The following is a 27,621-nucleotide window of genomic DNA, read 5'->3' on the forward strand; positions in this document are numbered from 1 at the left end:
GTTCCAACATTACTGAGATATGTCCCCCGCGGCTGCCCGACACCCGTGACTGCTGGGTGAAAACAGAAATAAACGGGCCCCGTATACTTTAGGAATTACGAACGACCGGAGGAGATTAAATCTTGATGTTGATGGTGTGTGTGTTCAGACTAGTTGCCGGTTAGTTTATATTAGAGTTGTGCTGTTTTATTGTCTACTTGCACCTTGTTAGTGTCTACTTTGAAAGATGAATTGCACATTATCTAGAGCACAGTAAGGTGCCCACGCTCGGGGCTGAATTTGTCGCTTCCTGCAGGTCAGCATTTCCTTCAGAATGCTTTGAAATATATCCCACTCATATATACCAATAATTATTAAAAGAAACTATGAAATATCCAAGCCACAATAACTATAATAAAAAAGTGGTTAACTTGAAAAAAATGTTCATTATTCCTTTTAACGATGTAGGTACTTGCATTCGTTTAACAGCCTTCCTCTCCATGTTAGAAATAATATAAAATAAAACACATAGATATAAACGTAAAAATTTATTATGTATTTAATTGTAGACTTAATCGCTAGAGGTACATTAAGTGTTATTGTTTAATTTATTTACAATAGTGATCTGTCGAGTCTTTATAGCTGAATTGCGAGGTTTATTATTAAATATTAAGTCGTATATGTACAGTTAATTCATACTATTTACAGTTCATTTAATTTAATTATATCTTTTATGCTTAGATTATGGCGTATACATGGAACCTCTTAAGAAAGTTAATGAGCTGGTATGTTTTAAGACGACATTGTTTCAATGCGCATACAATATTTCCCGGAGAGAAATTACCAATTTAAGTAGGTATACGCAAAAAATCAATAATATTACCACAGGTCACCAACACTCTTAAAGAAAATCAAACTAAAATTAAACATTTCAAAATTTTTGTCAACAATCGTGTTGTTTTAAACAAAGCCTCCTTAATGTATGAGATACACAATTATCACAATTTTACAAATCTATATTTTTCATCAACTATATTTTAAACGCAGTCTATAAATGGAAGTATAAATAGTTAGATACTAAGCGATGGTCGTTTTTTTCGTACACTCTTGCTATTTTTTCCGAATATTGTGCCGATTACCTGCAAAAAAAGAAAACACGTTTTAATATAAAAATACAATTAATAAAAACAGTTTACTAGAATAATTATATACTTGATTTTGGCTGTTTATCTTTATTTTTATTTAATGAAAACAACAAAATTAAAGATTTTTTAACGCGAATCAGTTAGAGAGGATGACAGTCACAGTAGAGATAAACAATACAATGAATAAATTACCTTTGAATCCATAAAAAAATCTTTAATTTCAATATTTACAAAATTGTTTAAAAAACATACATGTTTAACAAAGTAATAAAAAGATCCTGGTTAAATCCTACTAAAACATTCTCTCATCACAGTACTGTCATTCCTGGACATATAATACATTATGTTATGATACTGAAAAAGCCTAGGAAATGCAGAAGAAAATCTCGACCATAACTCAAGTATTACGAGTGTGGGAACAACGTACATCCGCTTATGGTATGATCGCTATGTGTAATGTGGCCTATGCGCAAGAGAAAGATCGAAATGTAACTATCATTAATTATTTTTACGTAATATTTTTCTTTTGCAACTTATACGTTGTTACATCGGAAAACTCGTTTATCGGAATGTATGCAGGTACTTGTAGGGCGGTAATGTAATTGTGATGGGTGTAATTGTTTTGTCTTGTAATTGTAAAGATGTACTCACAATGGACGTAAAAATTATTTTCACCTAATATTATTTGAAGAATTTCACTTTATATTATTAGTAGAAAAAAAGTTCAAAAATACGAATTACTGGTCTACACCAAAGAGTACTTTACATCTTAGGTACTACTATTATCTGTTTAAAAATGTACCCATAATCAGTAAGAGCTACTTTATTTTAAATTGATTTATTCATGAAAATCATGTCAAAACTGCGTTATATTTTAACACATAATACTCTTACCTTGTTCAAATTCGCCCAAATCACATATTTTCAAAACACCCTATGTATCAAAAATGAAGTTAAATTGTTTTTTAAAATGCATTCATTAACAAACCTTAGACACAGAATACGCGGCCAGTTTCCTCCTGGGCGCGGGCAGTAACAGCGCTAACGCTCGAGCCTCTCGCAATAACGCGTGGAACGCTAACGCCGCGCCCGCTGAGGACTCCGCGGCGGACACTTCGTAGAACTGACACCCGAAACGGAGCGATAGCTCTTGACCCTCTTCTGCGTGGACCTCCCTGTTGACAAATAAATATATATTTTTTATAACTGGCTGGCATAGTTTTTTTTAAACCATTACAAATCATAAAAAAGCTCAAAAATATGAACGTATTACTGTTGATAAGTTTAAATGTACAGTAAAAGGAACCTACAATGAAAATATAGAAATAAGAATATAATTTACGGCTCGACTTGTTTAATGCATCGGTCAGTACAATCAAAAAAATTTTTTTTTCTAACAAATATGTAACTAATATGTTTTAATTATTGTTTTTAATTATTGTTACAATTAGTGTAGGTTTATAATTATTGTTTGTGTTCGCTCTTAGAAAGCCGTCCAGCTAAAAGTCTCCAACTAAAAGATTATGATTGTATTTTCACTATTTCTAAATGTTGGAACGTCCAGTTAGCGGACCAAATAAAAAAAATTTTTAAAGCTTACATAAGCTTTAAATTGACTATTTGTAGATTGAGTATAAAGCGTTAATTTATTATTTAATTTGTGTTGATTACTTAAGCGTACCTATTCAATTATTAGATCTATTTAAATTTGAGCACCAGATAACATTAACTGTACGACAATATTAACTGTAGGTTTACATTATAACAACATAATGTCACCCACAACCAAGATTTATATATTGAAATTACTCATGAGACACAAGGCAATTATTACGGGCTGGTTGTGTAAACAAAATATTACCGCTAATTAATCACCATAAGGAGCTTAAAATCAGCTTATTTCTCAATCCGTTAAGGATACCATTTACAAAGGATTTAACACCAATAAATGTGAAATGAATCGTCGTTATTTATCCTTAAAAAACCCTCTGACGAAACATTTGGTACGATACGTCGTAATGTATCGACATGCGAATTTATTGACTCGTTAAAGACTATAATAATTGGACAATTAATGAGGTCAAAACGTATTTCGATATAGAGTAATAAATGTAAATGCGAAACAAACGTAAGTAAAATAATTTATCTCAGTATATATACTATGAAAACGTTTATTGGAAGCAGTGTCTTTATTGATCAATTTATTGAAAAATCAGGACTGAAATTATATAGAGTAATAAATGTAAATGCGAAACAAATAAAAGTAAGTAAAATAATTTATCTCGGTACCTACAATAAAAACTTACACTTAAAACAGTGTATTTATTGATCAATTTGCTTAACTCCGCTAAATGAAATTATATAGACTATATCTCTAGTTTGGGACCGGAGAAAGGACATAGAGGTTTTAACCCGCAAATCCCACGGGAACGGGACCGATGCGTCAAAGCAGCGGGCGGAAAGCTAGTAATATACAATAAATAAGCTAATAACACTTTCGATGTATTACATCGAAACCCTCGAAACCAATAAGTCTTATCTAATATTACGGGGGCGTCATCGGTCATGTCAGTTGTTACCAGGCACTTTTGCACGCCTCATAAGCGAAGCGTTGAGGTGGGTACTACTGTCACTTCGCGCAAAACATCTGATTTTTCAAACTTAAAATGTCTTTATGTATCATACATTGCACTTGTAAGATAATACATACACACACATATTAAGAAAAAACACTATTTTTAACGTTCATGATATTTTTGATGTCATTTTTGTTATTTAAACTAGTTAAAAAACAGTTTAAAAAAGTTCTGTCTTGGACGTCCGTGTGTCTGTATGTGCGGATCCTTTTTCTTGTTAACACGATAGCGACCGAAATACTTTACTAATCGAGTCTTTTTTTTTCTCTTACGCTTGAGTATGCTCAGGAATAGAACCCTTTCATTTTTCAGGGTCTGATTCGATGTGGTTTAATTGTTATTAAATAAACAAAAATAATAATTAATAAATATTTATTAAAAAAAAATTATGAGGCGTGCACTTTTGGATTTTCCAAATTATATTTTCTATGTATTTCCAACACAGGGACGCGTCATATACAGTTAGTTATTAGACAATTTTTATCCTATGTATATGCACAGATTACTAAATATCTACGAAATACGTAAGCGTACGTAAACTACGTAACGCTCACCTGGCGTGCACGAGGTTCACGTGCTCGCCGAACCAACTATGTATCTAGCGGATAATATACTACGTAAACTACGTAACACTCACCTTGCGTGCTCGAGGTCACGCTTGTTGCCCAAGAGGGTGACAGCGGCGCAGCCCGGCAGCCGCGTGCGCTCGAGCAGCGACAGCAGCTCCGCGGCCGCCAGGAACGACCGCCGCTCGCACACCGAGTACACTACCGCGAATGCGTCCCCCCATCGCACGTGCTCGCCGAGGCAGCCGCGGATCTAGAGGATATACAACTACGTCAAATACTACTATTATTACTATTCTTCTACTACTATTATAACGATTCTACTACTAGTATGATGAGCGTGAAAGTTCGTAAGAATGTAAGAATGTATGTTTGTTACTTTTTCACTCAAAAACTACCGAAAGGATTTTCATGATTCTTGGCAGTGAAGCTTGAGAAATTTTTCATGAATGGAAAAATTCGATCACGTGTCGGGATTCGAACCCGATGCAATGATGTAGCTTATGTAGGTACCAGAATAACACTTCGTCTTTAAGAAAACAATATTAGCAAATCAAATTAAACTTATTACTATCTTACTGGCTGTCAATTAAAATTAACTTCGACATCTAACATAACTATGTTAATTCTAACATTAAGGTACTTAATAGTTTTGCTATAAATAAGACGAAAGTAACAATGAGGTCAAGTTTAAGATGTTATCATATCCTAAATCTGAGCAGTAAATCTGTGACTAATGTCAACAATTCTGTGAACAAATATTTAATTCGAGAGTCGAGACAATACGATTTCTAAAGCCAAAAGGAACTCGACCAGTATTCTACGCTGAAACATCTCCATTTATCTTAATGCAAATGTAAAAACAATAATTTTCTCTTTAAAGGTTGTAAATATATCTGTCCTACAACACACACCTAACACAAAGTTGCACATCGTAATACATTCCTCTCGCACAGCACAGCGCAGCGCAAACTCTGGCAATAAATAATGTTCTAGCTGATGTTCTTAGAAGATAAATAAAAGCACAGCCATGTCAACGGCTTTGGAATAAAATTAACACGCTATACAAAACATCCAAGCGCACACAAATCCCGATGTACGAACGAAAACAAAACTTGTTTGCACTAATCAAAACAATGACTAAGTCGCTTTAGGGAGATTACATAACTCATTCATTTAGAGCGGATTTTGCGCACACAATAATTTATGTTCGGCTTTATTGTGAGACACGTGTTCGGGCCCTCGTAATTTCATAATTAAATCGTACGTCGAACTCAAGACGGTTCAGACAACACCTGTCAGATTAAAATCTCTATTGTCTCTCATTTAATCGAAACTTATCATGAGATTATACGCTTCCTATAAGATCGAATAATCTTAATGATATAAGGACGCGATACATAATGGAGATGTCGTACAAAATTAATTTAATCTCGGATTAGATAACGGTTCATTAATAAGGTCTCGATACGCGATTTATTCAACTAGCTGCGCAAACAAGTTGCTCAATATCAAATTGCCAGCTATACTTTAGCACATGACTGGCGCTGAAAGGGTTCTTATCGTTTTTTAATGCTTTTTACTCTATATAAAATTTTCACTTACGGCACAGTTTGAGGTGTCAAGAATTTCAACTTCTGATACTGCTCCGTCGAATGCCACTCGATGTTGATAAAGAAAATCTGAAACAATTTTTGACATTTAAAACCTGTCAACTTTGTGACCCCGAACACATAAATGTCGAAGGGACCGAATTACTAAATAAGTTTGTCACATTGTAATAACATCATATTATCACAGATTAGATACTAGATATTATTATTACAATGAAACTACTTATTTTCTTTCAAACAATGATGTAGGTAACTATTGATATTTTGCAGAAAATTTTAAAAACCTTAATTTGTGTATGATTTTTTACTAATAAATTAATTTGCGGTGTGACCCCAACAAATATTTCCTTTCATAAAACTAGAGGTCACCATAATTATGTCAATTACGTAAAACATTACCATTGAAATTCTTGCCCATTGACGAAAATCGACAAGACAATATTAACGTATCGACTACGTCATCAATTGACGTAAAAGGGTTTTGCTAAAGGACGGAAGGAAATTATTTCCTCTTAATTTAGTGAACAGAAAAAGTGTCGTAATCTTGTAAATTGACATTAATTGCATATATTAATACTGAGCGCTACTGTGCGAGGCAACCCGTAATAAAACCGAATAAAAATGCTTTTAACTTATCTTAAACCGACCATTAAGTGATGATAATAAAAATATTCTACCACCTACGGCATCAATACTAAATAAAATATTTAAGAAGTTTACGCTACAAACATTTTTAACGAATTGAGAATACATTTTACAAATGTAATTTATTGAAAATAGAATGCACACATTACATTTTGGACAGTTAATTCAAACTTTGACCTATTAACAGAAGAGTAAAAACGGAAAACATATCTTTTCAACTCCCACACGAAAGCCGCGAGTACGGCTATTGTCATATGTTTTGAGTATGGCATTAATGTCAAACATTTACAACCAAAATATAAACATATTTTTTTAGAAAACGGGACCACTATTACTTATTACTTCTCATAAAGGAAGCATGTCGTGTCCTATAGATTTACTAACGCTTGTGCTAAAATAATTTATCGTTACCGTAAATATAATAAACAATGCTTACCTCCCGTCGAACTATATTCTCCAATATACCGCTTCGTGAGGTAACGCACAACCACCGCTGTAACAATAAAAACACTGTTAATTATTTTCATTCCCTCTCATTAAAAAACGATAACATCTCACGTACAATGGGAAAAGCCGGCCTATTTGTAATTATTGAGAAGGAACCGAATACCGAAACAGATCAATAGAGGCGTCATCAAAAGTTCATTACACCCAACTTTCTACTGCTTGTAATGAGTCCTTTCAAGCGATGCACTCCTGGTATTCCTGATCGCATACAAATAGTTATCAACGTCGATGACAAAGCAGCTTGGATGAATAGCTACTGGGAAATGATGTACAGACTACTAGTAGCGAGTATTCAAGAACATAATTATTGTACAACAATGTACGCTTTACTACACAGCGCCTGCTGATCGTAAAAAAGGTTCTTTGTAATCGCCTACTTCATTCCTACGCGTAAAATTGTATAATATAATGATATGTGTCGTATAATTTATATAGCTGTTAAACGAGAAAGTTGTTAAATTAAAAAGTATATAATCGAGATAGGTTCTAGACTTTGGATTCTAAATTTCTTCTTCAGAATTTCACAATTTACGATGCTATGCAATCTTATGTTTTTTAAAGGAAGTTCAACTTTTCCTTTCATTTATACAGTTTATTTTGGAATGTTAATTGAATTTGTAAAATTGACTTAGAAGTTATATTACAATATGCAGTAGGTTCCTACTACTACTAAATTAAATAACATATTTTGACAACAATAACACACTGAAGTAACGAAATTTGTTGCAACACAACATCAAGATAACCATTTACCCAATTTATATTTAAATAGTTTCCATACCTACAAGTGGATTAAAAAATCCAAAAGATCTATCGATCGATTAGATCAATCGATTAGATCGGGAGCGTCCGAGTCACGAATGGTTTGCGTAACAAATGCGTGGCCTGCGCTTGCGCAACCGTGTCATAATGTCGCTTGACAATGGACTTGAAATACATTCCACGACTATTCTTTGTTTCTACTTGAAGCTTTATTGATTTTCTTTTGAACTTGACAACCAACAACAATAAAAACAAATATTTCCACTTAATATTATTTGTCTAACTAATATTCTCTATAGTAGGAACTTGGAATATATTATGTTAAGTGCAGTACTCACAAAATATTGAACTTTTGAGTTTATTTACTCTACAGTTTTTTTTATTTTTTTATTTAATTTTCGTTAAAAGGTGGTCATCGACTAAATTTCCGTATTTGTTTTATCTCAATCAATATATAATATTACAATAATGTTTGTATAAGTATGTATTTTATTTATTACACTTGACACTAAAAATCAGGATCGCAAAACGCGGAAGCCATAAAAAATTATAACACATTATAGGCCTACAAAAATCGTAAAGTTTCTTATAAATTGATTGCTAAGATTCAATAAATATCTCATAAGTCATTATCACAACAATAAATTGTTGAATTACCGCCAAAGTGGTGTTGTAAAATTTAAAACTTAATGAGAGATTATACCGGCTCCCATACCCACTTCGATAATCGTTATTTATGAAACGCATACAAAATTCCACACTCTCGTTTTCATTTTGTTTCTTTTAGTCCTCCGTGGAGATATATGAGAATTATTTCACTTTCTCCGCGAACCGATTTCGTGAGATAACATAACGATTGAGTCGCAACTTGGAAGCCGAGATGTAATCGATTCAAATGTATTCTGATTATAGGTACTTTATTGTCATTTTATTTGTATGCAAATTTTATTAATTCAAAGCCATATTCTTTATTTTATTGAGAAATTTATTTCGATTAACAAACACTGGTTCAGGTAGGTATTATTGCAAACGTTCAATAGGGATGTTATCTATTCCCGAAAATAAGTAACATAGAAAATCATGTTTTACCAATCCACTATAACATTTATAAATAGACGTACAGAAAAATATATTTTCCATAAACGTCTAGGTGCAAGTTACATTGTAAAGCAATGCATTCATATATAACTCAGGTAATACTGAAGGAATTCAACACTTGAGATTCAGATAAAGGAGCTTTGTGCTACGTTACTTGTTAGTTACATTGTAAGCTTTGTTTGTGATTGCGCACCATGTTACATAGTACTTTTATTCAAACTTTTTTATATACATTTTTGCTACTTTTATGTATATTTTAGTTATGTCTTCGAAATACAATTAATTTACTTTTTGCAAAATGTGTGTTCAATACTTCAGTTAACAGGTCGTAGATGCAATATATAATATATATAATATACTACGATACGTTACGAGTGTTCGACCATAACAACAGATAATGTGGAGTCTACACGGCGGGTAACTCCTACACATGTAAACAAAAAATTGACTAATTTAAATTTTATAACCATTTAACCGTAAAGACAAATTACAAAGCTCAAACAACGTGGCACAGTGTGTTTGATTGATGGTACCTCCAGAAACAATAGGTGTTGTATCATGAAGAATCTATATTCTATACTTAATTAATAGATTACGACGTTCATCCATCACTTGTCCGACTTGTACAAGACGCGTTGACGCATGGTGTTCCGAAGGCAACATGGGTCACCAAAAACTATTAATAAAAGAACCGTTAGGGACTTTCAAGATGGTTTATTATGTATGAAATACTGCAGTACTATTATAATATTGTTTTGTGAACCTCTTTTGAATGGTACATGCATTTAGCACATTATTTCTAGCTGTATCATCTAACTTAATTGTTAAAGAGCTTACACTGCGGATATGGATAAAAGATATACACTTCGGCAAACTTGTCTAATGTACAAGTAGGTATGTAATAAGTGTTAGCTTTTGTATTACAAGCGCAAAATATAATGAACGAGAGAATGTCTTTTTTTTCATAAGAATATGCAGGTCCGTCTTTAAAACCTATGGACCCTATGCACTACTAACAAATAGCCACGTATTTACTGGGTATATTATCGATATAAAAGCCATTATAATATTCTTCATTATCACGATAGTAATGCACGAGTTAAAAACGGCCTCATCCCATTCACATTTTGCTTCTGTATTTAATTCTTTGGGATGTACCATTAACTTTTACTTCTCAATAAAAATAAATGTTTGTTTGCCTTCCAAATGTACACTGTAAACTGTAATGTACAAAACTGAGCTTTCACAAAATAATGAAAGCCTATAAGTCTTGCAAAGGCGATTTTGAATAACGGTTATTTAGTATCGTTGGTGATAAATTACCACCATAACTGACCTAGTGTTTTGGTTAAAAATGGCAAGGAAAAGTAAGATTACTCATATGGACTCATTTTCGATTTCAATAACCTACTTGTGTCAAATTAGGTTCGTGTATAGTCGACTAAGCAATTTTTTGTTTAGTCGAAATATGATAGCGTTAAGCGTTTCATTACAAATTAAATATTCATTATCTAATATCTTATAATATAGAATAACATAGCATTAACAACCTAGCATTATTATACATAGCATTATTAACACCATTAAATTCATATTTTAAATTGGAATAAACATAAGGTAAAAAAATCGAAGAGCTTTCTAGCTAGTATGCTTTATTGCACTTGCAAAGTTTTAACGATATGAGAAGAAGTGACAACCAAAGTAATGAAATACAATTTAGACTAGTATTTAATAATTAACAAAAAAAAAATTATCAACGCCAACGAAAAATGTGGCAGAATTGTATCGCCCTTATTAACTAATTGATACTTATTTGACTGTGTAAAATTAAAGTTTTTAAATATAATTACAGTTTAATAATAATTACGACAGGGTACAAACAATCCTTTATTGTACTAACTTATCTGTGGTTTAATTAAAAAAAATTGCATAGTAGAGTTTATCTCTACATTTTAAAGTTAAGGTTAAGAGCCTATCAATGGATTATGATGAGGCTACTAGTAAGCCTATCTTCATTTTATAACATTAGTATATATGTTAAATTGTATATGTACAACGTTTCTTTATCTTAAATAGGGGATAGTTAGTCGAAAGCACAGAGGCCCTATCGAGTATCCTTCACAACTTCAACAAGGACAATTAACATCAAATGATAGCTTTAAACGACATTACAATGCATGCGTCCACATGATCAATTCTCTTTCCGAAGGGGTCAACTTATGAAACACATCTTATTCTCATATTTACGAGCACAGCGAACTTAATGATCGCAATTATGTCATGTTCTAAAAATAACTCAGCCGCACTCGCGTCAGCTTTCGCCTGCATCGTCCCGTCTCGATGCAATAATTATTATAATTATATTATTAAACTATTCAACGCATGCAAGGATAAAATACTTGTATGTAATACCTATATTCCTTACGCTATTTCTAAAATCAACAAAGTTCTGCAACGATGATTTTTAAAAAGAGTTACAGCATAATACGTTACTTCCAATGTACAATGTAATTTGTAAATTTTCAAATAAAGCTTATTTTTACAAATGAATATTACATTTTCTATAATAAATTTTAAAGCAGGTACATTTAACAAACGTGAATGTTTCCATGCTCTACATAAATAATCCTCATTCAAAAAACAATCTATGCAGACATCGATTTCCTTAAAGCTTTTTATACGTCTCCAAGAGCTTAATAATTACGATACTTCTTACTATACGGAGAAACGAGACTTAGCCTATTGATGTTACTCGGTCGCGTCCGCAACCGGCGCCGCAGCCCTCACGCGACAATTTACTTTGCAAGCGAATTAATGCATCTACGTCTATTGAATTATAATGCGTTGTTCGGTTCATCAGCGATGATCAATTAGGGCGGCAATCAAGAGTCGAGGCCGCTAGGTCAACCGATTTCCCGGCAAGCGACGCCTGGCGCCAATTCGTTGTGTAACTTAAACGACCATTCAACCATTTAAGACTTCGAGGTCGTTGATCCAAACTTTGCATTAACGTAGTTACGTATGAACGTAAAAGAATGCACTGTGTTGCTTTTTATAATTATTAATAATAATAAAATGCATTTTATTAGTTTCAATGCTTGGGTATGTAACAGATCTGTCTTTATCTTCTACGTACAATATTTCATAGTAATGTTATCGGCGCTGACACTGAAGTTACCTCCAAGAGGAATAGCGATACAAAGCTTGCAAGAAATGTAAACATAGTTATACAATTTTAATATATTTTTATAAGGTACTAGCGGTCCGCCCCGGCTTCGCCCGTGGTACATATTTACGTTTTCTCTACATAAAAACCATCCTCGTACTTCAAGGAATATAATAAAAAAAGAATTATCGAAATCGGTTCAGCCGTTCTCGAGTTATGCGCTTACCAACACATTTTGCGATTCATTTTTATATATAAGATGTACAAAAGTCGCATATTATTACAATTTAAAAAATTGCAATAAAAATATTATTGGTTTTAACCTAAAAATATTATTGGATTTTTAAGACAAGCCCTAGCTTTTCTTTTACACTTTATTTTATTACTACAAATAAAAGCGTCGCACTGCCTATAAAATATTTTTTATTAAATGTTGACCATCTGGTTGTAGCCGCATAAGGTAAAGAGCAATTGCCGATCATGCAATTTTATTTTATATTATTTTTTTAGGTTACCGCGATTTAAAATTTTTGCAATAATCCACTTACGACTTACCTAAATTTGTAAATAAACTGAAGCATTTCATAAATATTTGAAGAACCAATGATTTTCTTGCATATTTTTTATTATTTTATTGCAATTTATTGAATACATATCTATCAAATACTAAAAATAAAATAAATATTAATATGAATAAAAATAAAATCTCATACTGACCCGACTTTCCACTTCGCGGGCTACCAAGCACCACCACTCTTATTCGATTTACAGTCATCTTCATTTGGACAGTTTATTTATTTTTAACAGTCTTAAAAATTACAATTTAAAGGGACATTATTTTGATTATATTTGTCATCACACGTATTCACTATTCACAGGACACGGACAATAATAATATAGAAATATTTGCTTATCGTAAATACGTTCGAGAAAGCGACCAGCCGATAGCGGTGGTTAGCGCACCGTAGAGTCGACTATCTGCCGCAGAGTTTCTTATGCGACTGCCGGCGTCTGAGTTCTGCTTACATCAAAAGCGCAGGCGCAACCTCCGATAATACAGCCTCCGTTCTAGTTTTACGTATGCGCATACTACATGGAATAATGGAATGCCGCTATCATTATCTCAATACTCACTATCAAACAATCGCGTATTTGAACACCTCATTTCGTAACAATCGATCAATGGTTCGCAAATATATAACTTAATAACGTCATTACCGTACATCTTGAGATTATGAAAAAAGGCAGTTATGATTCGAATTGGACATATAAATTCCTCGCCAATATAAATTCCTTCAGACCGATCATTTAAATTATTAACGCCGCAGTGTGCGCTTGTCGTATTCGATGGATCGCAATTTAATACCCCGCGGTAATTTGATATTTGCGAAATTATCGAACATGCAAGACTGAAAGCGAGCGAAAGTAAACGTTTTAATCCTTAAGACTTTACTTTAGGGCTTGCGTAAACCTGTCGCCGGGTCCAGAGTCCGGGCATCCCGTCAGATTGGGCGCGTCGGATCCGACGTGTCAAGGTGAGAGCGGCCGAGGCGCCCGCCGCTATAAATTAATTCGCAATGGGACGTAATTGGATCCCCGCCGCCTACTCACCTCCAGCCGTCCCACGGATAGCGCAGCTTCGATTTAGACAAATAGCACCACTCAGTCATGATACAAGTCTACTAATTAACGCCTATCGATGCTTTATGGTACCTACAGGAATTCTGATATTTATTTATGAGATGATATAATTTTATTCCCATACATTTATATTGTGTTAGTTTTATCCTCCTGGCTCCTGGGTTAGTTCGCATATTCTTGATCACTTTACCGCTTCAAGTTCCGCATACGAATTTCCTTCTCCTATTTGTTGCTGTCCCATAAACATTCAACAACTACTCATCAATATAAAAGTATGTAAATTCAACCAAATTCAGACTGCTTTATATGGCTAAGTTAGGATGATAACCTGAAAGAATGGACGACTATGAAAATCTCTAATAATATCCTATCCTGAAAAACTCTACTTTGCAAAAATACTCTTTTAACCTACCTATATCAAAGAAAGTTGTCGCAAAATTATTCAAATCAACGTAAATTGAATTCGTATTAGAACTTCCGCGTTAACAGCATATATTTATCAGTCGTATGAACTTTAGAGCTAGGACATTTGCATACGAGTTAACGTTAGTTTCTCTGCTCATTAAGGAAGGTTGGGTCGGAAAAAAGCGCGGCGTCTGACGCAAATTGATCGTTACTACGACTTCCTCGAACGCCGTTGTTTATGCAATCATCGTCGAAATGCTGATGGAACCACTTTTTCAGCTGACACTGTTATTCATATCTATTACGTACTAATATACAATAGGATTATATCGTTTAAGTTACTGGAAGCCTATGAAATAAATAGAAAAAAACTTTTAAGAACTTAAGTACCATAATACTGCCTACGAGCTACGGGTTACCTACAGAAGATTTTACTGAAAAAAGGAAACAGGCGTAGAGCGTTCTTTCGTTGTTCTTAGTGCGTTCGAAAAGATTCTATGCAATGTTCTTATATGAACAACACTAAATACGAGTTTTCATTTACACTAAAAATCACGAAAGAATGCTCTTGTTCTAGCTCTAGTTCTATGTTCGTTTTATCAAAATGCACCGTTAGTGCAGTAATTTTAGGCATTTTAAACTGCAATCTGCGGAAAAATTCCTAGTGAGCAAAATCTTGGTATTCACCTTTATTACGAAGTTATGCTGAAGATGTGAAAAATGTTGTATCTGTTGTATCTATTCGTGCCGGCTGTTAAAGTTATACCTAACGGTCAAAAGGTCACGATAATAAAATTTTTCACTCCAGAAAAATTCAAGAGGAAATCTTTGTAGATTATTTTACGAAAGTTTTTTTTATAAGTACTTCTATTGAATTCCCAGCAAAAGGGTGCGATTTGTTTAAAACTGATTTACGTAAGCTTTTGACCTTTGTAACTTTTTTGTCAGTACTGTGTGTGCACCCCTAATAGTGTTTAAGAATAAATAAATTGGTCTCTCGGCACCAAAAACCTACATACTAAAAATATTTAGCATTATACATACTAATAGAGATATTTAGCATTAGCACAGACTAATAATAATACCTATACTACGTATACAAGCATTAGGCAATCTGTTTAATATTTATCTTGTTTAGTGGGCAAACATAATGAGAGATATTGTTTAATTTAAATGCCCAAGTGTTGTTTTTATAAGTGTTGAGGGTACAATCGATAATTAAATAATAAAAAATTAAAACAATAATGAAATGTGTACCTAACTTGTGTAATAGTTTAATAAACGTACCTATAGTTAAATGTTATTCGAGAAAGGCAATAAAGCTCGTAGCATTACAAATAAAAATGTTCGATTTAATCACTTTCCTGTCTATAGGTATGTCTGATCAATCCAACATTAAATTATAACTGGTCTAATTAAATTAGCTATCGACAGCTTTTGTAACAATGTCAATAAGTGCTTATTTACTTTTGTCGTGAGTCTAAGGTTTCGTAAATATTATCGCGTGTCAAAACTCGTTCATTTGGCTTTACAATAGCACTGTTCACACTTGCGCATTAAACAATTCATATCTATACATCTCTCTGCCTATAAACGGGTTAACTTAGTTACCAAACAATTGCAATACTTTTCTACAAATCAAAATATTGAACAAACATGTTTTGTATCTAATAAAACCTTGATAATGGATTTCGTAAAGCCTGTATCTGATAATCTGAGTATGATGAAATGAGCGTTTGATGGAATGTTGGAACAAATTTCAATACTTCTGTCTTTGAACATAGTAAAATCCGAAAAAAAAATTATAAAAATTCTCAATTACATTTTATTAATGTTTTTAAGTAAACACACTACTTTACATAATAAACAAGAAATACTGTTTGAGCTAATTTTTAAATGAATTAAATTATTTTTATTACCGATATTGGAACTGAAGAATTAACAACATTAACTAGAACAACTGTCCTGCATATAATTACAAAATAAGCTTATTAGTTTACCTCAGATCAATTATCTACTGAAAACACGTCACACGCCTGTATTTAACCTACCCATAACAACAATACCACACCGAATCTCTTATTTGGGCAGCAGAAAAAGAATTTATAAAGAATCCAAAGGAAAATTCAATATGTAAGCCAATCTCCAGCTTATTTATTGCTCTTATTTTTGATAAATCGCTCAAGCGTTAACTGATCATCGACTTTCATCCTTATAAAAATGTTTTAAAAAATCGTCTGCACATATTATAATGTTGAAATAATATGTACTAGGTAACTATGTACCTAGTTAGTTAAATTTTACATTCAATAGATAATTATTTGTTAAATTTGTCTTCGATAATTTGGTCAAAAAAAAAACATCTAACATTTTCAAATGCTCTAAAAACTTTATGATCTAATTTCCACTTCAAATAAGTAGGTAGTTATAGAATAAACATTAGACACCCCATAATTAATAAACTTAATTACAAATTATATTGATATTGAATTTTCTGGCTGGTTGAATTTAATGACGCATTCTCTGATCAAGCTTGGATCAAGCAAACCGAGGGCAGGTCACTAGTATATTATAAAGTTCAGAGGGCCGTGGCGCGAACAGCTTCGTTGTGTAAAAAGAATGTATCGAGATTGGGTCACTTGATAACCGGCAAACATTATTTATCCTGCTCTCTTAAAACTAAGCATGCATATTAATATGGCTTATAAAATATTTTATGATTTATCCTTAGGTTTAAGAAGAATATATTGGCACACTCTACTTTAGTAATGAGTTATGGTTTTTAAATTAGGGTCTACGAAATGAAACACTTAAAATATTTTTTTTTTTTTATGAAAACATAAGTAAAAATTTGATATTTTCTTTTAATAATTAACTAACTAGTTACTTATGATTTAATAAAATAAATAAACATTTAATATGTTCATGTCGTTGCTTTTTATTTTGCTAATTGCAATAGGTAGGTACGTACATAAATCCGAATAAAGATTTATGCAGAGAACTTTGTCTTTTTTGTAAATTCAATACACGAGATCGAATACATTGACCACACTCTGTAAGATGGTGAAAAAAAAATTACTCTGCATAAAATGAAATTGATACGAATTAAAATGCTATATTAAACGATGTTAAAAATGTTGGTGTAATTATATTCTGCTGAAACACGCGGTCAAATGAATGTGTTATTAATGTTTCATTAAACACAAACAAAAAACGTAAGGACACAATCAAACGCCAGACATCAAAACGAGGACAGGCTTAAAGGGATAATTGGCTAACCTCAGGAAGTTCAATAAATAATTACAAATTCCCAATCTTAACATACCTAAGTCATACTAACAAGCCCGTATCTGAGTCAAGGGTGCTGCGTCGAAAACAAAATGTTTCTTTGCACATGTCAATTTGGAAACAGGGAAGTGTATTATTAAAATTATTATTTTTACACTTTCGTTAGTTCATGGAACCGTCCTTGAAAATGGATAGATGTGTATTTTATGTTCACAATTTCATATAAACATTTTTATCTGCATTATTCTGTTAACATCTTCATAACGAACCTAGGTACCTACTGGAGATTTCATTGACATTTCACTTTAACATTATTTTCCGATTGCAAAAATAACAGATTGTTATGGCTTAACAGTTAATGTTATAGCTTTTGACGATTTAAAAACGTTGGAGCACTCATAATAATAAAACTTTATTTACAACCGAATAAATCCCATTGGCCTTTCAACGTTATAGGTATGTGAAATACCCTTTACATTAAGAATTATGTCGTATGGAATGACGATTGTGAAAAAGGGATATAACGCTGCTTGGCTCTTGCATCCTGCTTTTGAAATAAATATCTTTAGCCTAAATCCGTCAAGATCAGCACGAAACCGTTTTGTAGTGATGGCTATAGATCCATCGGACGTACCCATATTGACCAATTTATCTAGAAAATGAAACAGTTGGCTGATAAGTTTCCTGTGACGGCAAATAGACCACACTGCAACATAACTGTAAGCCTCTATACATGGATCGACTCTGCTAGATTCCTATCTAGTTTTACTGCGAAGTCCAATAATGTACATACTTTTTATAGCGCTTCTACAGCAAGTAGACGAGGGCAAAGAAAGCCATCTCGAACGATGACTAAACTTATAGCGTGTAAACACCAAATAGAACTTCATATATTTGTATTAGTATGAGAATTAATGTTTAATAAGAGACAACAACATTGCTTACAATACCAATTTTGTGTTAGTCATATTCTTTCATAAAGTGAAAATTGATTAAACTTTTAAACATAATTTTGCTGATATGCAAAAACTCACGTTTGAATAATGGTGACTGGAAATGTCAGATATGATTTATTGAAGCAATGGTAGGTGGTGTCAGCTTTCTTTAGGATTTGAGCGTGGCAATTTGTCGTGGATAAACAATGAGTCGTGATCAAGCACTCCCCTCGCTTCTCGATAGCTAATACCGCAGAGAACATCCAATTTATGACTTGACCGTTATATTTGCTATTCAAACAGTGATTTTTACAATATAACGGAATTCGATCTACTTAATAAGTACAATGAAATAAGCCCGTACCGGCATAAGTTATTAACTATGCCTTGGCATAGTATTATCGTTACATCAACCTATAAGATCTGCAGACGCTGCGCACGCGCTCACCTGTTTTGATTTATGCACTAGTACTGCCATTGTGCTGTCATAGCTCGCAGGCAAACCCAACTTATGAACTGCCTAACCTCAAATGTCTTGGATTTGTGATAAACAAATCATCTTTTACAGTCTTTATATTGTGATTGTTATGTCATACTCAAAAACCAATTACTCAATTCAGAATGAAAAGCTCTATCAATATTATACTTTAAAAACATTGATTGAATATAACTTCAGCTTTTTTAATTGCGTATTCGTATTTCAATAACACGACTCTCCAATTAAAGATTTTCTTTAACTGAATTTATTCTACATGCTCTCGTTTAAATCTGAATAGCAACAATAACCTATATACATACGCAAGGAGAAATGCAAATTATTTTTAATTGCTATCCGGTAGAAAGTGGGTGAACTTGAACACGGTTTGGGCCGAACGAATCAGTTTGATTCTCGCCAAAAGCGCAACACATGGTGTTGAATTCACGCTGAAATTAATTTATGACAACTCTTAAAAACAACAAATCAACGAATGGAAAGTTGCGTCCCCAGTAGCAGACAGCAGTTAGCAAAAGTTAAGCAAAAGTATAAAGCACCAATGTTTACATTAAATTTAGTAATGAAATTCATTCAAACCTATCCAAAAAATTACTAGCTTTCAGCTTTCCTGACGTGTGAGTAAAATTTACATCCCCTATTTCATTCTACTTTGCGTGAAGATCATCCATCCTCACAAACTTTTTCGTTTATTGTATCGTAGTGGGATGGGATTAACAAAACAATAGGGACTATAGTCCTATATATTATATCAATGCAATGTGATTGAATTGAAACCAAGTATGAAATAAAAAGTATAGAAACTCTTCTGTTTGGAAATGCTGGTTGAAATGGTTTGAGATAAAAAGATATTACTTATATACCTTCCAATTTCCATACTAATCCTTATTTACATGAGCATCCTATATCCAATATATTAATTATTATGTATAGATATTTAGGCTCTTATGGCGTATATAGTTTATAGCGAAGTCGCTTTCCACTGTCTGTCTGTCCCTGTGTTGCTTCTTCATCTTTAAAATTATGCAACGCTTTTTGGTTCGGTTTTTTTTAATAGATAAGAGTGGTTTAATTTTTCAAGTTCTAGACAAAGCAAGCGAAGGCGCGAAAGGATTTTTATTAAAAAAAAATTAGGTACTTCGGCAGTTACTTGAATCGCAGTAATAATCATTTTAAGGACCGAGTTATGTAACCCAGCTAATATCTTGTATAACAATCAAATAAAAATTCAAAGTGACTATTGCGCGTGGGAGGAGGCTGGGGATCGGTCGCCTGTTTGTTTGTGTATTGTATAATTTGTTTTATTAAAACATTAAAACCCACACAATGATTCGAATCCTCGGACAAATACTGTATTGTTCGCTGGTGGTCTCTTTCCTCGGATTTTCTCGAAATAGGATTTTGCTTGTGAGGGCTGGGTTAACAAATTTGAAGTTGTATATCATGATTCATGACTGGTTATATTTCTTTTTATTCTTATAAACAATTGTAGCAGATGATATAAAAAACTGGCCAAGTGTGAGTCGGACTCGCGCACTAAAGGTTCCGTATAAACTGACGCTCATGACATTTTACTAATGGTTCGGTCACACTACCAACGACGACGACGACCACAACCAAAATTCCCATCCAGACAAAATTTTTTCAAAATAAAACATAAAATTTCCCGTCATAATGGTACTCGGAAAGGAAAAAATTAATAAAAAAACAGGTTTTTTACGATTTTCGCCGAGACGGTAAGTTAATCATATAATAACATGGGGCCATAGAATAGATCATAAAATTATCCATAAAAAACTTCAAATACATTTTTAAGCTATTGCATAGCTTCTATCGCGGGCCTTAAGCGCGGGGACCGAATCGAGAAATTCCGTAACGAAAAAACCTCACGCTCTCCACTCCGGCGGACACGGAGGCGTGGCTTGTAGGCATGCTATGCAATAGCTTTACTGCGGCAGTCCCCGAGTGCCACACGTCATTTTTTTTTTGAAGCCACAGTTTCTACGAAAAATCTATCGAAAATTCCAATCACCAGAATGACAGGAAATTTTAATATTTTATTTTTAATTGTTTTGCACAATTTTGTTACTTGCGACTGGATGAAAATTTTGTTCGTGGTCGTCGTGGTCGTTGGTATTGTGAACCCCAAATCCCTAACAAAACATTATACGCTTGTGTAATTAACTAATTAGTATTGATAGCGGATTCTATTCCTTTGCGTTTTGACGTTTGTCTCAGTGCTCTGGTTTGATAGTAAGCAACATAGTCAGACATTCTAACATTCCTAACCAACTAGTATAATCTGCGATATAATGGTCTATATAAAAATAAAAAAAAATACCAGGAAATATTGAAATATTATGTCCAAGTGTTGTTGTATATCCCAAAACTTCTACTTACATATTATTGCTTTTATTTATTTAGTTTATTTTTAAACTTCAAATTCTAATACATACCTTACTTCTACTTATTACATATAGCAATTTACTCTTGTGTTATTAAAATTTAAAAATAAAATCAAAACTAAAATAAATAATTTATTAATTTTAGTAAAAACAATTCAAGTCATCACCTTAAATGTGAATATATCTGGCTTTCTGGTCCATATTTTAAAGAATGATTCTTTCACATCATTCCAACGATAGATATACCTTTTGGATTTCCTTTTCATTTCATTATATTGTATGTTTTCTAATTGGTCACTCCCACAAATTCTTTGTTTCCATTCCTCTTTTTTATTTAAAATATCTTGAAATTTTTTGAATAAATTATATTTACAAATACTCAAATAGTTGCCAGGTTCATTTTCCTTTTTCTTTGTAACCCCTAATTTCTTTCCTTGCACAGCCACTTCAAAGATTCTAAAACAAAACAAAAGCATTATTATATAGGGATAAAATTATAAAATATCAGTATTGTAGTTGAAAGATCTAAGCCTATACATAGATAGGGACAGACAAACAGTGTGAAGGAACTTTATTTAATACTATGTAGTGATTATTAATTATTACAAAAAATTAACATAACTGAATCTAATAAGAATTTTGATATTTAATTATTAAGATACGCACCCATTGTTTATCCAAATAATACTGCTTGGTGCAGGTTTTTTGGCTTCTTCTGATCTAATATGAGGAAATGGAACAGTACTTTGATAAACACATGGAACAGAATTAAGCTTTGCAACATCGGTCATATTTCTAGTGAAAAATGCTCTTTTCAAACTTTCTTCACAATATGGAACTTTAGCACCAAATATAAAATGTTTAATATATATTGGCTCCAATAAAAACATGTCAATAAGACTTCCTTGAATACCTGTGTGTATCCAGCGAGCTATTTTGTCACTACATGAAACAGAAAGAGTTCTATCTCCTCTGCCGGGCTTGGTTCGCACTTGGCCTAAGAGATGATACTCCTTCCCTGGTAATTTTGGATCCTGTTCTGAATTTTCTAAACATTTTGCACCTGTTCTGTGTATGTCGTCAATTTTGGTCTTTTTACAATTATAGTCATCATCTGTATCACGATCGACTGACCTTTTGATCGAACACACTATATCTCCCACTTGATCATCCAACGTTTCCTCCTTTGGAATAATGGATGCATCACCACAAGGTAACTGCGATGAATAGAAAACAAAATCAATATTTGGTTTCAGTTTACATAGTGAATCTTTTATAACAAAAATAGAACCTTTATTCTGTAAACAATGCTCAATATTATCATAAAGATACAGCAAAAATCCACGTCTAGCAACTATTTCTGCATGGCTATCGTTTAATAAATTACCATTTGGAGACATTTTGCTTGCCCCGATACATTTTGATCCTGTTCCTAAAGCTACAACTTTATAGTCGTTTCTGTTTCTATCATATTGAATCACACACGACAGCACAGTCCATTCATTTTCCACTGGTTTTCCTGTTTTTGGTAATTTTCTATATGTTTCCAAACACTCTCTAACAATATCGTCAATAGTGGTTTGGTTAAGAGGACACATTCTTTAAATTTAAAATGTCAATATAGCATTGACTTAAAGCTGACAACTAACATATTATATTTGTCTGCGTTTCATATTTTATTATCCTTATCATTGTGAATCTAAAAACTCATTTAATATTTTTGTATTTGGGGCCAATTCCAACACATCCAAAGACCCAAACCAAAGAGTAACCCAAACCAAAACTGTCATCAAATGACATTGACAGTAAATAGAAATAATATTATTTAGCGCCTCGTTTAGCGCCATCTTTTTTTTTTACAACGCAAAACAAGAGAAACACAGAATATAAAAACCATATCCGGTTTTATGAAATAAAAATTATGTGTGTTACATAAAGGTTACAAATATAATAATGTAGTAAAATCGTCATTGATACTATTCTGCTCTATTCTGAGAGATTTATTAGTTTTTGGATTAATAAAAAATACTTTTAAGTAACTACCTACAAAAATTTAACTATGTCTCTTTAACTAAAAATAAATAATGCTACGAATACGTTTTATCATGCTTGAAACCAGACTTAAATCTTAAAAAGAAAAATCACGCTTGAATTAGCTCCCCTACAGTACGTTTATAAGTTTGTAACTGACTCCTTTAGACTCGATATTGACCCATTTTAAAGGCACAGCTTTAATTATTATTAAAACTTTGTATGTGCTTTGTTCTCATCTTCCTATATTATCTTCTTATATATAAAAATGAATCGCAAAATGTGTTGGTAAGCGCATAACTCGAGAACGGCTGAATCGATTTCGATAATTCTTTTTTTATTATATTCCTTGAAGTACGAGGATGGTTTTTATGTAGAGAAAACGTAAATATGTACCACGGGCGAAGCCGGGGCGGACCGCCAGTATAGTAATAAATATGAATCGCCAAATGTATTACAGTATTAGGTACTAAGTGCAAAGATCGAGGACGTCTCGACCAATTCGGCTAAGTTTATTTTAACGTTTTTGTTTCATAATTAATCAAGGTTCATATGGACGTCTTTCGGGACAGCTTGTTATAATAGCTGTTAAATAAGAGATAATCTATAATTCTATTCTTTATAAATTTATAACAATAAAGTTTATAATATTACAGTAGTTTAAATACTCTAAGTTTATAAACGATAATCTAATAGCAGATAATATAGTCATATTATTCAACAAAATAAACACATAAATATTATAAAAAAATAGGCGCCGTTTTTAGTTTTTTAAGCTATTGCATAGCTTCTATCGCGGGCCTTGAGCGCGGGGACCGAATCCAGAAATTCCGTAACGAAAATAACCTCACGCTCCCCACTCCGACGGGCACGGAGGTGTGGCTTGAAGGCATGCAATGCAATAGCTTTACCGCGGCAGTCCCCGAGTGCCGCACGTCTTTTTTTTAACTACATTTTTTCTGTATGCCTTCTGTCTTTGTTTTGTGTATGGCTAGGAACATCTTTAAATGGGCCCGGGCGCAACCATGGGCGCATCGAGGTTATTGAGGTTTTCTTAACGCACAAGCAAGATTCATAGGGAGAAACCCTGTAAAAGGGGCAATATAATATATTAAACTCCTACTTATATTATAAATGCGAAAGTTTGTGAGGATGGAAGCATGAGTTTTTTGTTACGTTTGTTACTCTTTCACGCAAATACTACTGAACCGATTACTATGAAATTTAGCACACGTATATTGGATAACTTGGATTAATACATAGGATAGGTTTTTCTTTGAAAACGCGGGCGGAAAGCTAGTAGATAATAAAAGTATACGTTTGAAATAGCCAATACCCAGCAAGCACATAAATTGTATATTAACCAAAAATATATACAGAATTATGACTTGAAGTTGTATTAATTATTTAAATCGTCACTATCCAAATATAAGTACTTTATAAAGGCATTTGCTTCATCAAATAATGCTAACTGTTATATTATGGTTACCAAAAAATTGTTACAATGTCAAAAATCTTAAATAAACGTAGGATAATTCTAAATTACAGCTTCTAAAACAGCTTTCAAACTTATAGTAATACTATTATCTTATATTGGTAATTTTAATAACGTTACGCTCTAAATAAGCATAAATAAATTATTTTATAGTGCCTTTGAACGTATGTTGGTTTTTTAAAGAATAAAAGCTTTATAATAGTCCATTATTGTGTTAATTTAATTCTAATCCTATATTAACATTGAATTTATAACAATTATTGCTTTTGCTCCGTTTTCTTTCAAATCTATTCATCTCTACAGTATATAGCTATATATCGATCGAAATAAAAGTATTGTTAGAACTATGAGTAATAATAACATCGTAATTTGAATTTGGTTAATGGATAAAAAGGCTTTCAATAAAACTACAAAACAGGCGGATTCAAATGAAAACTTAAAAAGGAGTATACTGATTTTATTAATAATTGTAGTAAACAAAAAAAGATTCTTCATCGGCATCTTCATATTATGTTGGGAAACGCTTTACTTTGCAGGGCATGTTGGTTCTGAAAAGAACAAGCAAGTTTGTTTTTTAAATGACTTAATTAAAAATCTTGGCTTATTTATTTTATACCAAGTACCTAACTTATTACGGTTCCCTGATAAGCTCGATAAAAATCAGTCACTAATAAGTATAATGAGTTTAAGCATCATAACATATTTCCGAAGTGCTGTTATATGGCTGAACATAATAAGTGTCTTGTATTACACTATATACGAGCTCTAATTTTTGTGACAAACCATATTAAAATTAACAGCACTATTATGCTATCGTGAAATGCCTAAAGCTTTAATTTCATTTGTCGCCATTTGCTTTCCTTTCCTATCTTACAAAAATAATACAAGTTACTAAGATCTGACTAGAAAGGGAATGAAATCATTTGTATTTTGTACCAATATCTTTATAAGGTACTTTAATTGTTAAAACTATTACTATAATCTAAATTTTGTGATATTTGTTAAAAATAGGTTATGTTTTAGAAAAAAAAAATATACTAATAAAGTATATTAGCGAGGGCGCGTGTATTCTTTCTCAATAACATGTATATTTCACCCGACAAACTGATGCGCGCAGCTAATTTCACTCAAAACATTCAGAAATACAGGCGGTACTTACCCATCATTCAATATTAATTTTCACATTTAAATATTTCAAGTCCACATAACGTTGCACGATCAAAAACAGATCAATATATTTTTAAAATCAATAAGATTTTCTTTTTTACAAAGGAATTACAACAGTTAGCATTGTTATGAAATTTTAATAACAGATTGTAATTTTAAAAGCTATATAATGACTGTAATGAAGTCGCAAAAAATGTCATTTGTTTATTCATGTGCTCATAACTGACTTAATTAATGATTTAATACGATAATTATAATGCTATTAAATTGCCTTTATATAGCTCAACGCTGTCTAAAGGGGGGGCCCAAATTTTACTTATAAGAGTCGTATAAAAGAAATACAGCCGATATACGATTTGGTTATAATGCTTTGTACATGAACTCGTGCTATCATAAGTTTGTTATAATGGTGTTTTGTGCTTGCTGGGTAGGATCTAAATGGGATGAGTGACAATTTTTTTGCAGTTGCTCTCTAGCTTTTTTTGTACGGGACCTGTGTTGCGAGTTCGACTTGCACCTTACCGATTTTTTTTTAAACCAAAGTCTATAATAATTATTATCTGTGTACCTTTAGGTAATATGTTTGGAAAATTTTACTTGAAATATTTAATAACACATTTGTTATTTCCTACCGTATGCTTATTTAAAAGAATATAATTTTACTTATATAATATGTAGTAGGTAAGCATTATTCTCACCATAAAAATCTTGTATGCTATGCTGTAAACATCGAATAAAACCCTTATTTATCACGTTTCTCTTTCATATCTAAAATTATTTTAAACTACGAAACTATTCACTCTATGCCGGAACGTAATATTATTATGGTTAGGGAGCCAGGTGCAAATTTGGTTCATGATTTCCTCTCAAGAGATAATTCGTCAGACGCATGAGAGTATAGTATTATAAAGCCTCGTGAACGTCAGCTGGCGCTCGGTTGGGGGGGTGAGCGGTTGTAGCCTCCCACGCCCATAGGAAAAAAAATACATTCATTCATTCATTTCCTCTCAGCTAAAAATTTGTCAAATTGTAGCTAACCCAATATCTCAACGAAAAAAAATAGTCAGCTGGTTACAACATGGTGTATTATACGTCAGCTGGTGTCTCGAACATGAAAGTTAAATTTAAAGAAAAATTTATTTTCCGTTATTTCCTCTCAAACAAAAATTTACCTGATGATAGCTTATATGTAACTGTGGATAAATATATATGTCAGCTGGCTGTATCTTGGTGGAAAAACCGTCAGCTGATACGGGAGGCTACAACCGCTCTTCCCCCCAACCGAGCTCCAGCTGACGTTCACGAGGCTTCATAATACTATACTTTGATGCATTTTACTAATTACCGCTTGAGAGGAACTTGGTCATAAAATCTGCTGCTGGCTCCCGGACCATTACGTTCCCATAGTTATTGCTGTGACAACCTGTGGGCGTTGATGAAATAGGGTAGTTTGTCATTCCACGGCTCATTATAATCCGAGATGATGGATCCGATTCCAACACCAATTTGAATATCAAAAGAAGCTTGCCCTACAAGACGCAAATTAAAAACCTATCATAATAATATTGATCGCTTTTAAAGACCATCTTTTTTAATTCATCAATTTGTAATTGGGAAACGATTTCAGATTAGAAAAGATTTACT

At 32.7% G+C, this 27,621-nt stretch overlaps 2 protein-coding genes and 1 long non-coding RNA gene across 3 annotated transcripts; all 3 read right to left on the minus strand.

The window, feature by feature from the left end:
* Positions 1 to 512: 512 nt before the first annotated feature.
* Positions 513 to 13,141, minus strand: LOC149905115 (ras-related and estrogen-regulated growth inhibitor-like protein A). Its single transcript, XM_090106324.1, has 6 exons — positions 12,835 to 13,141; positions 7,021 to 7,077; positions 5,932 to 6,008; positions 4,398 to 4,579; positions 2,113 to 2,299; positions 513 to 1,118 (listed from the first exon to the last, which is right to left on the minus strand). Exons 1-6 carry the CDS (start codon positions 12,896 to 12,898, stop codon positions 1,050 to 1,052), a joined length of 636 nt encoding a protein of 211 aa, XP_089962450.1. The 5' UTR covers positions 12,899 to 13,141; the 3' UTR covers positions 513 to 1,049.
* An 8,431-nt stretch (positions 13,142 to 21,572) lies between these two features.
* On the minus strand, positions 21,573 to 23,043 carry Adat1 (Adenosine deaminase, tRNA-specific 1). Its single transcript, XM_090106323.1, has 2 exons — positions 22,198 to 23,043; positions 21,573 to 21,740 (listed from the first exon to the last, which is right to left on the minus strand). The coding sequence occupies exons 1-2, from the start codon at positions 22,880 to 22,882 to the stop codon at positions 21,706 to 21,708; spliced, it is 720 nt and encodes a 239-aa protein (XP_089962449.1). The 5' UTR covers positions 22,883 to 23,043; the 3' UTR covers positions 21,573 to 21,705.
* A 2,209-nt stretch (positions 23,044 to 25,252) lies between these two features.
* On the minus strand, positions 25,253 to 26,398 carry LOC149905117 (uncharacterized). The gene is made up of 2 exons (XR_016457188.1): positions 25,970 to 26,398; positions 25,253 to 25,358 (listed from the first exon to the last, which is right to left on the minus strand). It is a non-coding gene; the product is annotated as an uncharacterized LOC149905117 (long non-coding RNA).
* Between the last annotated feature and the right edge of the window lie 1,223 nt (positions 26,399 to 27,621).

This window comes from Colias eurytheme, chromosome 10, assembly GCF_061535395.1.
Source record: "Colias eurytheme isolate Ceu_HAF_F1 chromosome 10, ilColEury1 Martin Lab GWU primary, whole genome shotgun sequence".
Classification (NCBI taxonomy): domain Eukaryota; kingdom Metazoa; phylum Arthropoda; class Insecta; order Lepidoptera; family Pieridae; genus Colias; species Colias eurytheme.

What these genes read in the sequence shown, in the direction of transcription:
- Adat1 (XM_090106323.1), bottom strand. Translation starts at nt 22,882, where the DNA reads ATGTGTCCTCTTAACCAAACCACTATTGACGATATTGTTAGAGAGTGT. An exon ending in AGCTCGCTGGATACACACAG is followed by an intron (nt 21,741 to 22,197) that starts GTATTCAAGGAA and finishes GTTTTGTTTTAG; the next exon opens with AATCTTTGAAGTGGCTGTGC.
- LOC149905115 (XM_090106324.1), bottom strand. Translation starts at nt 12,898, where the DNA reads ATGAAGATGACTGTAAATCGAATAAGAGTGGTGGTGCTTGGTAGCCCG. An exon ending in CGTGACCTCGAGCACGCAAG is followed by an intron (nt 2,300 to 4,397) that starts GTGAGTGTTACG and finishes ATTTGTCAACAG; the next exon opens with GGAGGTCCACGCAGAAGAGG. An exon ending in CCGCGTATTCTGTGTCTAAG is followed by an intron (nt 1,119 to 2,112) that starts GTTTGTTAATGA and finishes CTTTTTTTGCAG; the next exon opens with GTAATCGGCACAATATTCGG.